At 50.2% G+C, this 14,191-nt stretch overlaps 1 protein-coding gene and 1 long non-coding RNA gene across 4 annotated transcripts in view; one reads left to right on the forward strand and one right to left on the reverse strand.

Annotated features, from left to right (window-relative positions):
• CNNM4 (cyclin and CBS domain divalent metal cation transport mediator 4) overlaps positions 1-10,103 on the forward strand; it is a 54,435-nt gene extending 44,332 nt beyond the window's left edge. For all 3 annotated transcript variants that reach the window (XM_050755090.1, XM_050755089.1, XM_050755091.1), the window contains 2 exons: positions 6,786-6,967; positions 7,540-10,103. In XM_050755090.1, the coding sequence (XP_050611047.1) occupies positions 6,786-6,967; positions 7,540-7,737 (380 nt within the window). In that variant the 3' untranslated portion in view covers positions 7,738-10,103. The remainder of the gene's footprint in view (positions 1-6,785; positions 6,968-7,539) is intronic.
• A 361-nt stretch (positions 10,104-10,464) lies between these two features.
• On the reverse strand, positions 10,465-14,118 carry LOC126934356 (uncharacterized). The gene is made up of 2 exons (XR_007718923.1): positions 11,706-14,118; positions 10,465-10,716 (listed from the first exon to the last, which is right to left on the reverse strand). It is a non-coding gene; the product is annotated as an uncharacterized LOC126934356 (long non-coding RNA).
• Between the last annotated feature and the right edge of the window lie 73 nt (positions 14,119-14,191).

The following is a 14,191-nucleotide window of genomic DNA, read 5'->3' on the forward strand; positions in this document are numbered from 1 at the left end:
AGAGACACACACACACACAGAGACACACACACACACACACAGACATACACACACACAGACACACAGAGACACAGAGAGACACACACACACACACACACAGAGACACACACACACAGAGACACACACACACACAGAGACACACACACACAGAGACACACACACACACACAGAGATACCACACACAGATATACACACCCACAACACACACACACACACACACAGAGATACCACACACAGATATACACACCCACAACACACACACACACACAGACAGAGAGATACCACACACAGATATACACACCCACAACACACACACACACAGACACCACACACAGATATACACACCCACAGACACACACACACACACACACACAGAGAGATACCACACACAGATATACACACCCACAACACACACACACACACACACAGACACACACAGAGATACCACACAACACACACACACACACACAGAGACACAGATATACATACACCCATAGCTACATACACACACAGATATACACACCCACAACACACACACACACAGAGAGACACACAGTGAGATGCCACACGCAGAGACACAGATACCTACACCCATAGCTACATACACACAGACACACAAGAGATCCACATACCCAGAGAGACATACAGAGATACCACACAGAGACACATACCCATAGACACACACACAGAGACACCCCATATAGAAACTCACACGCAGATACACACAACCACACACACCCATAGACACACCAGGATACACATACACACACAGAAACACACACCCATAGGCACACACACAAAGAGACAAACACAGATACACACACCCATGGACATACAGACACACACAGAAACACCCACCCATAGGCATACACACACACACGCACACACAGGTATATATACACAGATACGCCTATAGACGCACAAACACAGAGACGCACAGATACCACACACAGACACAGATACACACACCCACAGACGCACACAAAGATACTACACACAGAAACACACACCCATAGGATACATACACACACACACACGTAGACACACAGGTATACCCATAGGCACAGATACACCTATAGGTACACACAATACACAGAGACAAACACAGAGACGCACAGATACCACCCACAGACACACACATACACACACAGAGGATAGGCTGGGAGTGGAGGGTTGCTCCTGGCCCAGCCAAGTGAGCGCCGGCCAGCCTGCTGCCCTCCACGGCCAAGAGCAGGTGCACCCCAGCGGTAAGCACTTCCTGTTCCAGGCCACCCACACACCGTGGCAGGGTGACTTGTCATCTCATCAGCTTTCTCTAAAAGACTTTCCAACTTTCTTCATAAGCTTCGCTTCCCGTTCAGCTGCTGGCCCAGTAGGCAACTGCGAGGCCATGAGGGGCACGGCCCCGGGTCAGACTGCCCACTCAAGAGCCACCTCCACAGTTGCTGGCTAAACAATCGTCTCTGTCCCTGCTTTCCCCTCTGTGAAATGGGAACAATGCATGGACCCCCTTCATAAGAGTTATCAGGAGAGTACGTGAGAGAATTGATGTAAAAATGTTGCGTTAGAGCTCAATTATTATTATTTCTGTTTTTTCCTGATGACAATGAAAATGCGGCGTTCCAACCAGCAAGTCTGAGGAAAGGCCAGTGCCGCGTGCTGCTTCTGGTCTCGGACGTGTCACGCTCCTGACGCCTGTCCGGGGAGTCGGTGGGGATAGGGTCAGACTCGTTCAGCTTGAGGCTTGCTGGGATTCCCGTGTGCACCCAGGCTGCAGAGGGCACAGGACGGTGCTGGTCTCGCCAGGTGTGGCCTGTGCCCATCAGGAGCAGCACCAGCATCTTTCAGCTCCTCACACCCCAACAGCCCTAAAAACCCATCACCTCAGCCCAGGGATTTCCATTTTACATTTGTACAGCTGGGCCTTCTTCCGTCTGGACTGTTCCAAGGTACAGTCTGCTATTTTGGCCCTCTGTTTAACAAATAAATAAGTACGCGGTGGCTCACGCCTGTAATCCCAGCACTCTGGGAGGCCGAGACGGGCGGATCACGAGGTCAGGAGATCGAGACCATCCTGGCTAACACGGTGAAACCCCGTCTCTACTAAAAAATACAAAAAACTAGCCGGGCGAGGTGGCGGGCGCCTGTAGTCCCAGCTACTCGGGAGGCTGAGGCCGGAGAATGGCGTGAACCCGGGAGGCGGAGCTTGCAGTGAGCTGAGATCCGGTCACTGCACCGCAGCCTGGGGCACAGAGCGAGACTCCGTCTCAAAAAAAAATAAAATAAATAAATAAATAAATAAATAAATAAATAAATAAGTAGATGAAAAGGTAACTTAGAAGCAGTTACTCCCTGTCCCTTTCAAACCTCCTCAGTGTGACCTCGGCCTCCCTCCCCTCCTCTGGGCTCACTCTGGTTTCATGGATGACCAGGAGGTGATGCACCCGTGATGTGAATCCTGACAGCAGGTGTGTCCTCACTGATTAATTCTCACCTCATGTATGTTCCTGGGGGTCTTTATTGTAAATAATACCATGATATAAACTTTTTTTTTTTTGAGACGGAGTCTCGCTCTGTCGCCCCCAGTGGCGGGATCTCGGCTCACTGCAAGCTCCGCTTCCCAGGTTCACGCCATTCTCCCGCCTCAGCCTCCGGAGTAGCTGGGACTACAGGCGCCGCCACCACGCCCGGCTAATTTCTTTTTTTCGTATTTTTAGTAGAGACGGGGTTTCACCGTGTTAGCCAGGATGGTCTCGATCTCTTGACTTTGTGATCCGCCCGCCTCGGCCTCCCAAAGTGCTGCGATTACAGGCTTGAGCCACCGTGCCCGGCCAATATAAACTTTTTTACGCAAAAAAGCAAAAAGCTTTCCCTGTGTTTAAGGTTATGTCCTTAGGATATCCTTTCAACAATGAAATTACCAGGTCAAAACCTTGCAGTTTTTGTTTTACTTATTTTTTGTTTTACTCATAAAAGTAAGGTAGCTGATTGGGAAAATAGAAAAAAGTCTTGAAAAAATTAAAAAGCATCACAATTTCATCACTCAAAGACAAAATGGATTTTGGCGAATTTTTTCTAGGACCTCTGTTTTTTTGTTTGTGTTAAGAGACACGCTTTCTCTGTCACCCAGGCTGGAGAGCAAACAGTGGTGCAGTCATAGCTCACTGCAGCTTCAACCTCACGAGCTCAAGCAACCCCTCCCACCTCAGCCTCCCAAGTAGCTGGGACTACAGGCAGGTGCCACCATGCTGGGAAATTTTTTCTTTTCTTAACTTTTTGTAGAGATGGGGGTCTCACTCTGTTGTCCAGGCTGGTCTCAAACTCCTAGACTCCCCCGCCTCAGCCTCTCAAAGCACTGGGATTACAGGCGTGAACCACTGCACCTGGCCAGACCTCTAATCTTAATAGGTCACGTCACTAATTTTTTTTTTTTTTTTTTGATATGGAGTCTTGCAATACCCAGGCTGGAGTGCAGCGGTGTGATCTTGGCTCACTACAACCTCCACTTCCCGGGTTCAAGTGATTCTCCTGCCTCAGCTTCCCAAGTAGCTGAGACTACAGGTGTGCGCCACCACTCCCAGCTAATTTTTTTTTTTTTTTTTTTTTTGAGGTGGAGCCTTGGCCCCGTTGCCCAGGCTGGAGTGCAATGGCGTGATTTCGGCTCCCTGCAACCTCCACCTCCCAGGTTCAAGCAACTTTCCTGCCTCAGCCTCCCGAGTAGCTGGGATTACAGGCATGCACCACCACCCCTGGCTAATTTTTTGTATCTTTAGTAGAAATGAGGGTTCACCATGTTGGCCAGGCTGGTCTTGAACTCCTGACCTCATGATCTACCCGCCTCGGCCTCCCAACCTGCTTGGGTTATAGGCGTGAGCCACTGCACCTGGCCAAATTTTGTATTTTTAGTAGAGACAAGGTTTTGCCATATTGGCCAGGCTGGTCTTAAACTCCTGACATCAGGTGATCCGCCTGCCTTGGCCTCCTAAAGTGCTGGGATTATGGGTGTGAGCCATCACACTCGGCCCATGTCACTAATTTGTGTTGGTTTTAAATTCAGTTTCTTGGCCAGGCTTGGTGGCTCATTCCTGTAATCCTAGCACTTTGGGAGGCTGAGGCAGGAGGATCGCTTGAGCCCAGGAGTTTGAGACCAGCCTAGGTAACATAGCGAGACCCTTTAAAAAATAATAATAATAAAATAAATTCAGTTTAAAAAGAAAATAGTTTATTTTAAAAATAAAATTCAGTTCCTGTTTCTAGAGTGTTAGGAAGCATTAATTAAAAGCATTCCATCATTCAGATAGCTAATGTGAAGTATTAAGTAATACCCCTAGTATTTCTGCTTTTCCTAGAACCTAATCAGAGGTGTTACTCGTTAGATGCTTGCACATGATCCTCTAATGATCCTCTAAAATATTTCCTGTTCCTGCATTGGAATACCACGACTTCATCATAGAATGGCCAGTTTCCGGAGAAACTATATATAAAAATTAGGTCGGGCGCGGTGGCTCACGCCTGTAATCCCAGCACTTTGGGAGGCCGAGGCGGGCGGATCACAAGGTCAGGAGATCGAGACCACGGTGAAACCCCGTCTCTACTAAAAATACAAAAAATTAGCCGGGCGCGGTGGCGGGCGCCTGTAGTCCGAGCTACTCAGGAGGCTGAGGCAGGAGAATGGCGTGAACCCAGGAGGCGGAGCTTGCAATGAGCCGAGATCGCGCCACTGCACTCCAGCCTGGGCGACAGAGCGAGACTCCGTCTCAAAAAACAAAACAAAACAAAACAAAATTAAAGCTTAAGCACAAAGATAGAGTATTACTCAGTTTAGTCTCACTTAGTTAAAAATTGTATTGGTCATTGAGTCACTAGATCCAGTATGTTTGTTCTCTTCACTTGGCAATTTGTTAGAATGGCTAACTTAGTAACTTAGTAGTTAACAAAGCGAATCAGCTTAGTCGGCTTCCTGTTGGTTTAAAACGATCCTGCATGCCTTCACAATTAACTTCTTTGTGTATCTCATGGTTTCCTAAGTGTTCTCAAAAAACAAGTTAATGATATACAGCAATGTATATTATTTGAACAAGCAGTTTGTTTTTCAAAATTAGAAGCCGTTCTTCCTTATTGGAGATTGCTACAACTCTGCCTCATGAGAGGGAAGTGCCTGCCACCCCCACGGGCCAGGCGGGCTGGGTGGCAGGTGGAAGTGGGTAGGGCTGTGTTTCATGCTGAGTAGGTTACGTGCAAAACACACTTTTGACTCCAAAAAAGCATTTTCTTTTCTTGGCGGGGGGCCGGGGGGGACAGAGCGTAGTGGTGCAATCTTGGCTCATTACCACCTCTGCCTCCCAGGCTCAGGTGACCCTCCCCGCTCAGCCACCCAAGGAGCTGGGGCCACAGGCAAGAGCCACTACGCCTGGCTAATTTTTGTCTTTTTTGTAGAGATGGGGTTTTGCTGTGTTGCCCAGGCTGGTCTTGAACTCAGGCTCAAACAATTCAATCTCCCCACATCGGCCTCCTAAAGTGCTTACAGATGTGAACCACCTCACCCAGTCCCCGCCCGATAAGAGCATTTTAAGAGGTGACAGGGCTGGCAGGGTGTAGTGGCTCACACCTGTAATTCCAGCACTTTGGGAGGTTGAGGCAGGCGGATCACCGTCAGTCAGGAGATCGAGACCATCCTGGCTAACAGTGAAACCCCGTCTCTACTAAAAATACAAAAAACATTAGCCAGGCATGATGGCACGTGCCTGGCCGACAGAACGAGACTCCGTCTCAAAGAAAAAGAAAAAAGAAAAGAAAGAAAGAAAAAACAATAATCTAGGCATGGTGGTGGGCACCTGTAATTCCAGCTACTCAGGAGGCTAAGGCAGTAGAATCACTTGAACCTGGGAGGCGGAGGTTGCAGTGAGCCAAGATCGTGCCACTGCACTCCAGCCTGGGTGACAGAACAAGACTGTCTCAAAAAAAAGGTGTGACAGGGCATCTTATGTGTGGGGTGTGTATTCACAATGAGAGAGTGCAAACTATACATTCTTCCTTTCAATGCATTTTTTAATTGAAAAGTATTCAGTTTATGTCACTTGATATAAACTGGTATTGTGACAAGGATGGCAGTCTGCTTGTTTGTTTGTTTTGAGACAGAGTCTCGCTCTGTCACCCAAGCTGGAGTGCAGTGGTGTGAGCTTGGCTCACTAAAACATCCACCTCCCAGGTTCAAGCAATTCTCCTGCCTCAGTCTCCCAAGAAGCTGGGATTACAGGTGTTTGCCACCACGCCTGGCCAATTTCTGTATTTTTAGTAGAGACAGGGTTTCACCATGTTGGCCAGCCTGGTCTCCAACTCCTGACCTCAGGTGATCCTCCTGCCTCAGCCTCCCAAAGTGCTGGGATTACAAAGGTGAACCACTGTGCCCAGCCTAAGGATGGCAGTTTGTCTGTCCTGCTAGGGTGATCATTGTGTTGCCTTGACTGATTGGTTGTTGTGGGAAACAAGAGATTCTGTAGCCATAAACTTTCTGTGTCTGTGGTTTTTATTTTCTGTGTGGTTGATTTGTTTTGGTAGACTTTTTAATACTTGTTGCACAACAGTTCTAAACAAACTAATTCATTTGCTTTAATGAAGTCAGAACTTATGCAGTCAGACCTTCTACATGCTTCTGTTTGTCCCTAAGAATGACTTCCTGTTCCTGGGCGGGGTGTCCCTGGGCTTCCATGGGATGAGGTCAGACAGGAGGGTGAAAGTGGGCACCAGAGTGGCCTTTGGCATGACAACCTCTGCTCTCCCTGCAGACCGTTCCCCAGCCCACCCCACCCCACTCAGCCGCTCGGCCTCCCTCAGTTACCCAGACCGCACGGACATCTCAACTGCATCCGCCTTGGCAGGCAGCAGCAACCAGTTCGGCAGCTCCGTCCTGGGCCAGTACATCTCTGACTTCAGCGTCCGGGCCCTCGTGGACTTGCAGTACATCAAGGTGAGTGCCCCACCGCCTTGTCTGGGCAGTGCCATCTTCTGCTCAGGAATCAGCTACTTCTTTCATCCACCAAACCCAGCATGGTGGGCCCAAACCCGAGATGCCTTTTTCTTCTGGAGACAGGACCTGGCTCTGTTGCCCAGGCTGGAATGCGGTGGTGTGATCATAGCCTACTCCAGCCTTGACCTCCTGGGCTGAAGGATTCCTCCCACCTCATCCTCCTGAGTAGCTGGGACTACAGGTGTGCATGTGGCTCTGGGTTTTTTTTTTTCCTTATAGAGATGGGGTCTCACTGTGTTGCCCGGGTTGGCTTGAGACTCCTGGGCTCAAGCGATCCGCCCGCCTCAGCCTCCCAAAGCGCTGGGATTACAGGTATGAGCCACCATGCCCAGCCCTGAGGTGCTTTCTCTTCTTGATCGTGCACCTTGTTCTTCGTAAGGGCTTCCAGAGACCCTGACTGGTCGTGTTCTCTCTCAACTCACAGCCTCAATCCTGGCCCTGTTTCTCCAGGCCTGGTGATAGGGTCTGCCTCCCAGCCCCTCTCTCCATGAACTCATCCCTTCCTCATGCAGATCACTCGGCAGCAGTACCAGAACGGGCTGCTGGCCTCGCGCATGGAGAACAGCCCTCAGTTTCCCATAGACGGGTGCACCACCCACATGGAGAACTTGGCCGAGAAGTCTGAGCTGCCCGTGGTGGATGAGACCACGACTCTTCTCAACGAGCGTAACTCCTTGCTGCACAAAGCCTCCCACGAGAGTGCCATCTGACAGGAGGGCCCGGGGCCCCCCGCCTACCCTGCGGGGGCCTCCCCAGTGGGCCCACATGAAGAGAGGGAACCTGTTAGTCCAGAAAGGTTGCAGATAGATAGCCTGTCTGACTGAGCAGCCAGATGGCCCCCAGCCTGTGGGGGATCTGGCCTCTGCCAGGGACCTCTGAGTAGCTCTGAGGTGGCACTGTCCAGCCCTGGATAGATGGGGCAGTGGGCCAGCTACCATGAGCAAAGGCTGTTTTTTTACTGAGAGTATTTCTAAACTAGGCTCATCGCTCTTCTTTTTAAATATAATTTTGGGAAGGGAAGACAGGGTTAAGGAACTTTATTAAAAAATTTTTTTTTTTTCCTAAAAACTATAAAAGAAGAAGGGTTTCTTGTCCTGGTAAGCAATGGACATGATCTGCTCCCAGCCATGGCCTTCCAGCTTGTTTCCCTAACTGAGGGAGCTCTCCCTTCCCCCTCCTCTTCCTCCTCCGGAGGTGGGATCCCAGAGCCTGCCGGCGGAGGCTCGTCTCTTGGAAGGAAGACAGCTCTTCACAGGAAGCAAAGAAACAACTGGCATGGAGATCAGCTGCCTGGGCACCTGCGCTGTAGCTTGTCTGACAATGCGGAGGCCAGGAGCTCCTGGGTAGCTGTGATCAGGGACATGATAATCTGAGCTATGGAGAGAAGCACATCTGCTGTCAACCGCTGTACCCAGAAATCTCCTAGAACTCTGCCGACAGCCTCTCCTGGTGAGTCAGGACTCGGCTGAGGACAGACACATCCCCCCCCCCCCCGCCTCCCATCCAGCCCTTTGGACAACTGGCCCCTTCGTGACGGGGCAGACTCAAGTGTTAGGCAGGGTCTCAGGCCTTCGATTGCTCACCCCTGCTCCCCAGGCCCTGCCCTCGCTGTTACCAAAGGTTCCCCCTCAGCAGGAGGGCATCTACGTTGGAGGTGACTTGTCTAGGTTCTTCCTTTTGGTTCCAGAAGGAACTGTCAGTCATCGGCATCTGCGTTGTTAGCAGTCAGTACCACCCCCGCCCCACAATGAGAGTCAAGGCTGACTTGTTGACTGAAGCCTTTTCCCCAGATTCCTTATTTCGAATCCCCAAGCCTCAGTCCCTCTTGGGGATGGGGACAAGAGGACGTGTGGGAAGCCACGGAAGCAGGTTCTTTATGTCCTTTCCTCTGCGGCTGGCAAGGCTCACCTGGCCTTATCCACCCCCTTATGGAACCTCAGGAGAGGACAGCTTCTCCTAAAGGCATGCAGCTTGCAACCCTGCTTTCTCACAGGCGTGATCCTAGTGTGAGAGGTCGTCCTGCCCTTGCTGAAGTTAGTAGTACTGTACCAAGAGCTCTGCCCCCATGTGAATTGCTACCCTGGCGCCTCTTCCCTGGGGCTGAATCAGGCCCTGCTGCAGAACTCCAGGTTTCCCAGAGTCGGGGAGGCTGTGGGACCAAGGTCCCCGTTGGCCCTTCTGCTGGGTGCAGCAGGAGCTGGGTCCTGAGAGCCTGGCCAGTGAAACTGCAGGCCTTCCGCCTGAGTATTATTTATTCACTCCTTTCCTCACCCCAAGTGCCCTGCTCTCCAGGTGCCTAGAGAATCCTAACTCTTAGGACCAGGGATTGTCTTGCACCAAGTATGCCTACCCTGGCCAGTCTGAGGTCTCCTAGCCATAGAACTGACTCCTGGACGCCTGGAGAGAAGGTGGTGACACCCGTGGGTTCTCAACTGTAAGGAAAAAAGACATCAGACTTTTGTTCCCTATTGGGGGAAAGCCCTTAGTCTTCTCCAGGAGCAGCTTGCTCCCAAGTCCTTTTGGAAGCTGGCAGAGCTGTACTCCTGACAGCCTGACTGCCAGGTGGAGCAAAAGACGTTGGTGGGGGTGTGGGAAGCAAAAGGGGCAGGTGTACACACCTCCACAGTGACCTCTGTGCACACGGTTACCGCCAACTGGCTGACCCTCCTCTTCCCTGGTCCATGATCATCCTTTCTCACAGAGGGTCATCATTATTTCCAAATACTGTTGGTCTGATGACTTCCTCTTCCCAGTGCAATTTTTCACTTCCTATTTCAACCTCTGGTTCCTGGGATGAGCCATACCCTGGAACTGTCCCGCCCGCTGTGTCTTCCGTGTAAGGGAGACCTTTGCAAATGGCATCCAAATGGGTAGGCAGGTCACAGCCGCCGTATTTATTTTGCATAATATTTTAATTTGTATATTTTTGTGATTTACTTTGGCGTTATGAGTTTGACTCTCGGGGAGTTTTGTTGTTATGACTCTTGTGTCTTTTGTCACAAAACAATGATAATATTTGCTAAAGGATATATGGAATTTATTTTTGATTGGTAATAAAAAATGAAATATGTATAAATCCTGGTGAGTCTACAACTTGCCTTTTTGTTCTGTCGCTATTTAGTGTGTTGTCGAGATAAAAGTGGCTGTGGCTGGCTGTCTCTTGTGATGGGGCAAGGGGCAATAAAGGATTCCAGGACCATTCAGCAGTGAGATGCAGTCGGAAATGGAGTTTCTAAATAGAGTCAAGGCTGTCATCACAGGGGAGGGTCGTGGCTGCTGGCAGACATATAGGACAGATGTGCTCAGCTGCCATGAGCATGAGTCCTGTGAAACAGACCCCACAGGGCCCTTGGCTTGTGAGTACTGGAAGGGCAGTGGGCTTCAGCAAATTGCCCCTCTTTCCTACCCATGGGACCAAAAGAAGCTGGATCCGAAAGTATGAGTAATACTGTTTTATAACATGCAGCTGCCTCTTCGTCCACACTTACAGGCTGCTTGTGGTTTCAAAGTTGGAGTGCTCATCCCTTGAGGGACCTGAGTTCCGTCACTATACCCACTCGAAGTCGCAGCTCTGCAGGGGACTCCTGTGGTGCTGTATAGCTGCTGCAGGCCGGCTTGTGCGACTCAGTGTGCTGAGACCAGGGGCTCCAAGCATGCAAAGTTTAATGGAGTAGACAGACTGGGGGCATCTAGGTAGGCAACAAAGAGAAGAGGATATTCCAGATAAAAGGGGTACACAGGCAAACGTTTGTGTATAGGGCAAGATTTGTAAATTATCTTCATCCATCTGTTCCACACGTTTAAGCCCCTATCGCATGCCAGGTACTACCAACCCCTGTGTGAATTTAGTGAAGAACCTCCCCACCACCCCAAGGGGGACATTTGCTGTCTCCGTGACCTGGGACACGTCTCCTAAGTCTTGATGAGGCTCACCCCTTATTTCATTTAAGCCTCAGTTCAAATGCCATCTCCTTGAGAAGCCTTCCCTGATTAGCCCATCTCAATCAGCATCGCCCCAGCATCTGTCTCTTGATCTTGCCTTTTTCCCTCCATAGCACTTACTACCAGATATTAAAATATAGACGTTGGTATTTTCTATTGTCCTTGCACTAGAATCTATACCCACAAGGGTAGGGACTTAATTTTATTCCCACTACAGTCCCGATACTAGAACAGTACCTGGTACATTGCAGGGACTCAGTGCAGGAAATACTCGTTGAATGAGTAAGTGAATACATGTTACAATAGGGGATGTACTGGATGATGTGGGGAGAGCACATAGCTCGATTAACCTTGAACCAACCTAGTCAAGAAGGTCAAGGAAGATCACTCGGAGGGAGCAGCATATGAGCCAAGGCTTGAGAGATAAGCAGGAAGTAGCCAGTGGGTTTAAAACTCAAGAATAAATATTTAGATATAACATGGAAATGTCTTGATCCAAAAGAACACTAAGGAAAATGGCCCAGGGAGGGCCAACAATGGTCTGAAGGTCAAGTGGCTATGTCTCCATTGATGCCAACCAGGGGTGGGGTAAAGAATGGCACAGCCACAGGAGAAGCTGGTGAAGGACTGTCGAGGCCTCTACTGCAAATGGAAAACCACTCCAGGAGCAGGTTTGCGTGCCCCATACTGGATTGTTTTGTATCTTTGTGTACTGACAATTTAAGTGACCACTTACGTTTTCCAAGTTTGATCCAATTTTCTTCTACCTGAAGCTTTACTCCCAGAAAGTTAGTTATAGGTTGGTGGTTTTCCAAGGAAGCCTGAGACAAGGAAAAAGTAACATGTCAAAGATGAGAGCTCTGTCTCTAAATCCATGGGGAGTTTCTCCTGGCTTTCCTCTGGAACCATTCTTTGTTAATGACTCTTCAGGCACATGACTCATTTCTTTTTCTTTTTTTTTTTTTTGAGATGGAGTCTCGCTCTGTTGCCCAGCCTGGAGTGCAGTGGCGCAATCTCGGCTCACTGCAAGCTCCGCCTCCCGGGTTTACGCCATTCTCCTGCCTCAGCCTCCCGAGTAGCTGGGATTACAGGCGCACGCCACCTCACCCGGCTAGTTTTTGTATTTTTTAGTAGAGACACGGTTTCACCGTGTTATCCAGGATGGTCTCGATCTCCTGACCTCGTGATCCACCCGTCTCGGCCTCCCAAAGTGCTGGGATTACAGGCTTGAGCCACCGCGCCCGGCCAACATGACTCATTTCAAGCATGTCATCCATTCTCTTTCAATGTCAGTATTTTATCTGGACTTGGAGACAGAAGTGAGAACTAAAGGAGCTGAATCTATTGTAATGTTTGCACTTTTGTTTTTTCTTCAGAGGCATGATGATGATCCAGTGGAAAGGCCCAGTAACGTCTGTATTGCTTCTGCTGGCGGCTTTACTCTGTAATCTGCAAAAGTAAGGTAAACTCAAAGGGCACAGACCATCATCTGGATAATGAAAACTGGAGCACACAGAGACGCCCCATTGGCCTGGTCACAGCTCTGGGTTTACAATGCAGAAGAGACACTATTACCATCTTCTAAAAATACACTATTATCTTTTTTTTTTTTTTTTTTTTTTTTTTTTTTTTTGAGACGGAGTCTTGCTCTGTCGCCCAGGCTGGAGTGCAGTGGCACGATCTTGGCTCACCACAACCTCTGCCTCCCGGGTTCATGCCATTCTCCTGCCTCAGCCTCCCGAGTAGCTGGGACTACAGGCTCCCGCCACCACGCCAGGCTAATTTTTTGTATTTTTAGTAGAGACGGGGTTTCACCGTGTTAGCCAGGATGGTCTCGATCTCCTGACCTCGTGATCCGCCCACCTCGGCCTCCCAAAGTGCTGAGATTACAGGCGTGAGCCACCGCACCCGGCCCACTAGTACCATCTTTTAAAAAGTTTTTTACAAAGTCTTTTCCTTTGGCCATTCACCACCAGCTTACTTAATTTTTTTTTTTTTTTTTTTGCACATTACTTTCCACACAAGTTTTACTTTGTGGCCACAATGTGCATACTTTATTTGAATGTTACTCTCATGACATAGCAAATTGTTTCTATAGTTTTTATAAAGGTCATTTAAAATGACATGCGCAGTAAGTCAAAGTCTTCCTGTGCTAGGAAATTTGAAAAAACAAAAGTGTAGAGAAAAATACAAAAATTACTGAATCTGAACATCTACAGAGAAGTGTTAGCATCTGGTCTGTTTCCTTCCAATCACAGACAGATCATATCTAATGGGTAAAGAACCTTCCATACTGTCAACAGACCACACTGTCTTCTAAAATCAATTCACCAGTGCGGATCCTCTGGAATAGATCTTGTGAGTCCCGAGGTGGTACTTCCCTCCCAGCGGCGAGCTATGAGAAGTGGAATCACCAGAGGTAGTCATTCCGTAGACAGAACTGCCGCCTCCCTGCGTGGCTGCGATGCTGACCTGGGTGGCAGGCCTGGGGCGCCGGAACCCAGCACGCACACTAAGTCGGTCCGAGCTCCGCTCTGCTCCTGTAAGATACTAACAACCTGAGGTAGCTGTCCAGACTCAAGGCGGTAGTGATTTTGTGTGTCTGCGTATTTATCGCGGGGTCCGCAGCGGGACCGCAGGGGCTATGTCCGACGTCCCCAGACCTCCAGCAGGGTCCGGAGCGATGAACATCTTCCATCAACTTCACCTCCGGGCGCTCGGTCACTGGTTCTTACTTCAGCCCTCTTAGCCCCATAGGTCGGCGCGTCGAAAACCTTTCTGGCACCCGGTGGTCTTTCCTAAGAAAAAGGCACATCTCTCGCACATTTAACTCTCCGTCCGGTCTTTAACTTCAGGCGCGCCAGGACCCGAGGTTCTTCCGAGCGGCAGCTCCGCTCCCGAGCCGGGCACTTCCCAGAGCATTGGCGCGGCCTCCGGGCGCGCGGGACAGCCTCCGGAGGACGGGACTCCGGGCGCCGCGCGCGGGCCGAGGACAGCCGGGCTGGGGAGGCCCTGCCCGCCGCCCCGCGTTCTCCCGGCCACGGCCACCCCGCGCATCCGGAGCTGCCGCAGACCCGGCCGGGCCCAGAGCCCCACGCCCCCGGCCCGCCCCTAGCGGCCGCTTGTTTACTCCCCGGCGCAGCCTAGTCCGACCCTGGGGCCCGCCCCTGCCCACTGCCTATTGGCCGAGGGAGCGCGAAGACCGGCAACGATTGGCCCGGG

This window comes from Macaca thibetana, chromosome 13 (genome assembly GCF_024542745.1).
Source record: "Macaca thibetana thibetana isolate TM-01 chromosome 13, ASM2454274v1, whole genome shotgun sequence".
Taxonomy (NCBI): domain Eukaryota; kingdom Metazoa; phylum Chordata; class Mammalia; order Primates; family Cercopithecidae; genus Macaca; species Macaca thibetana.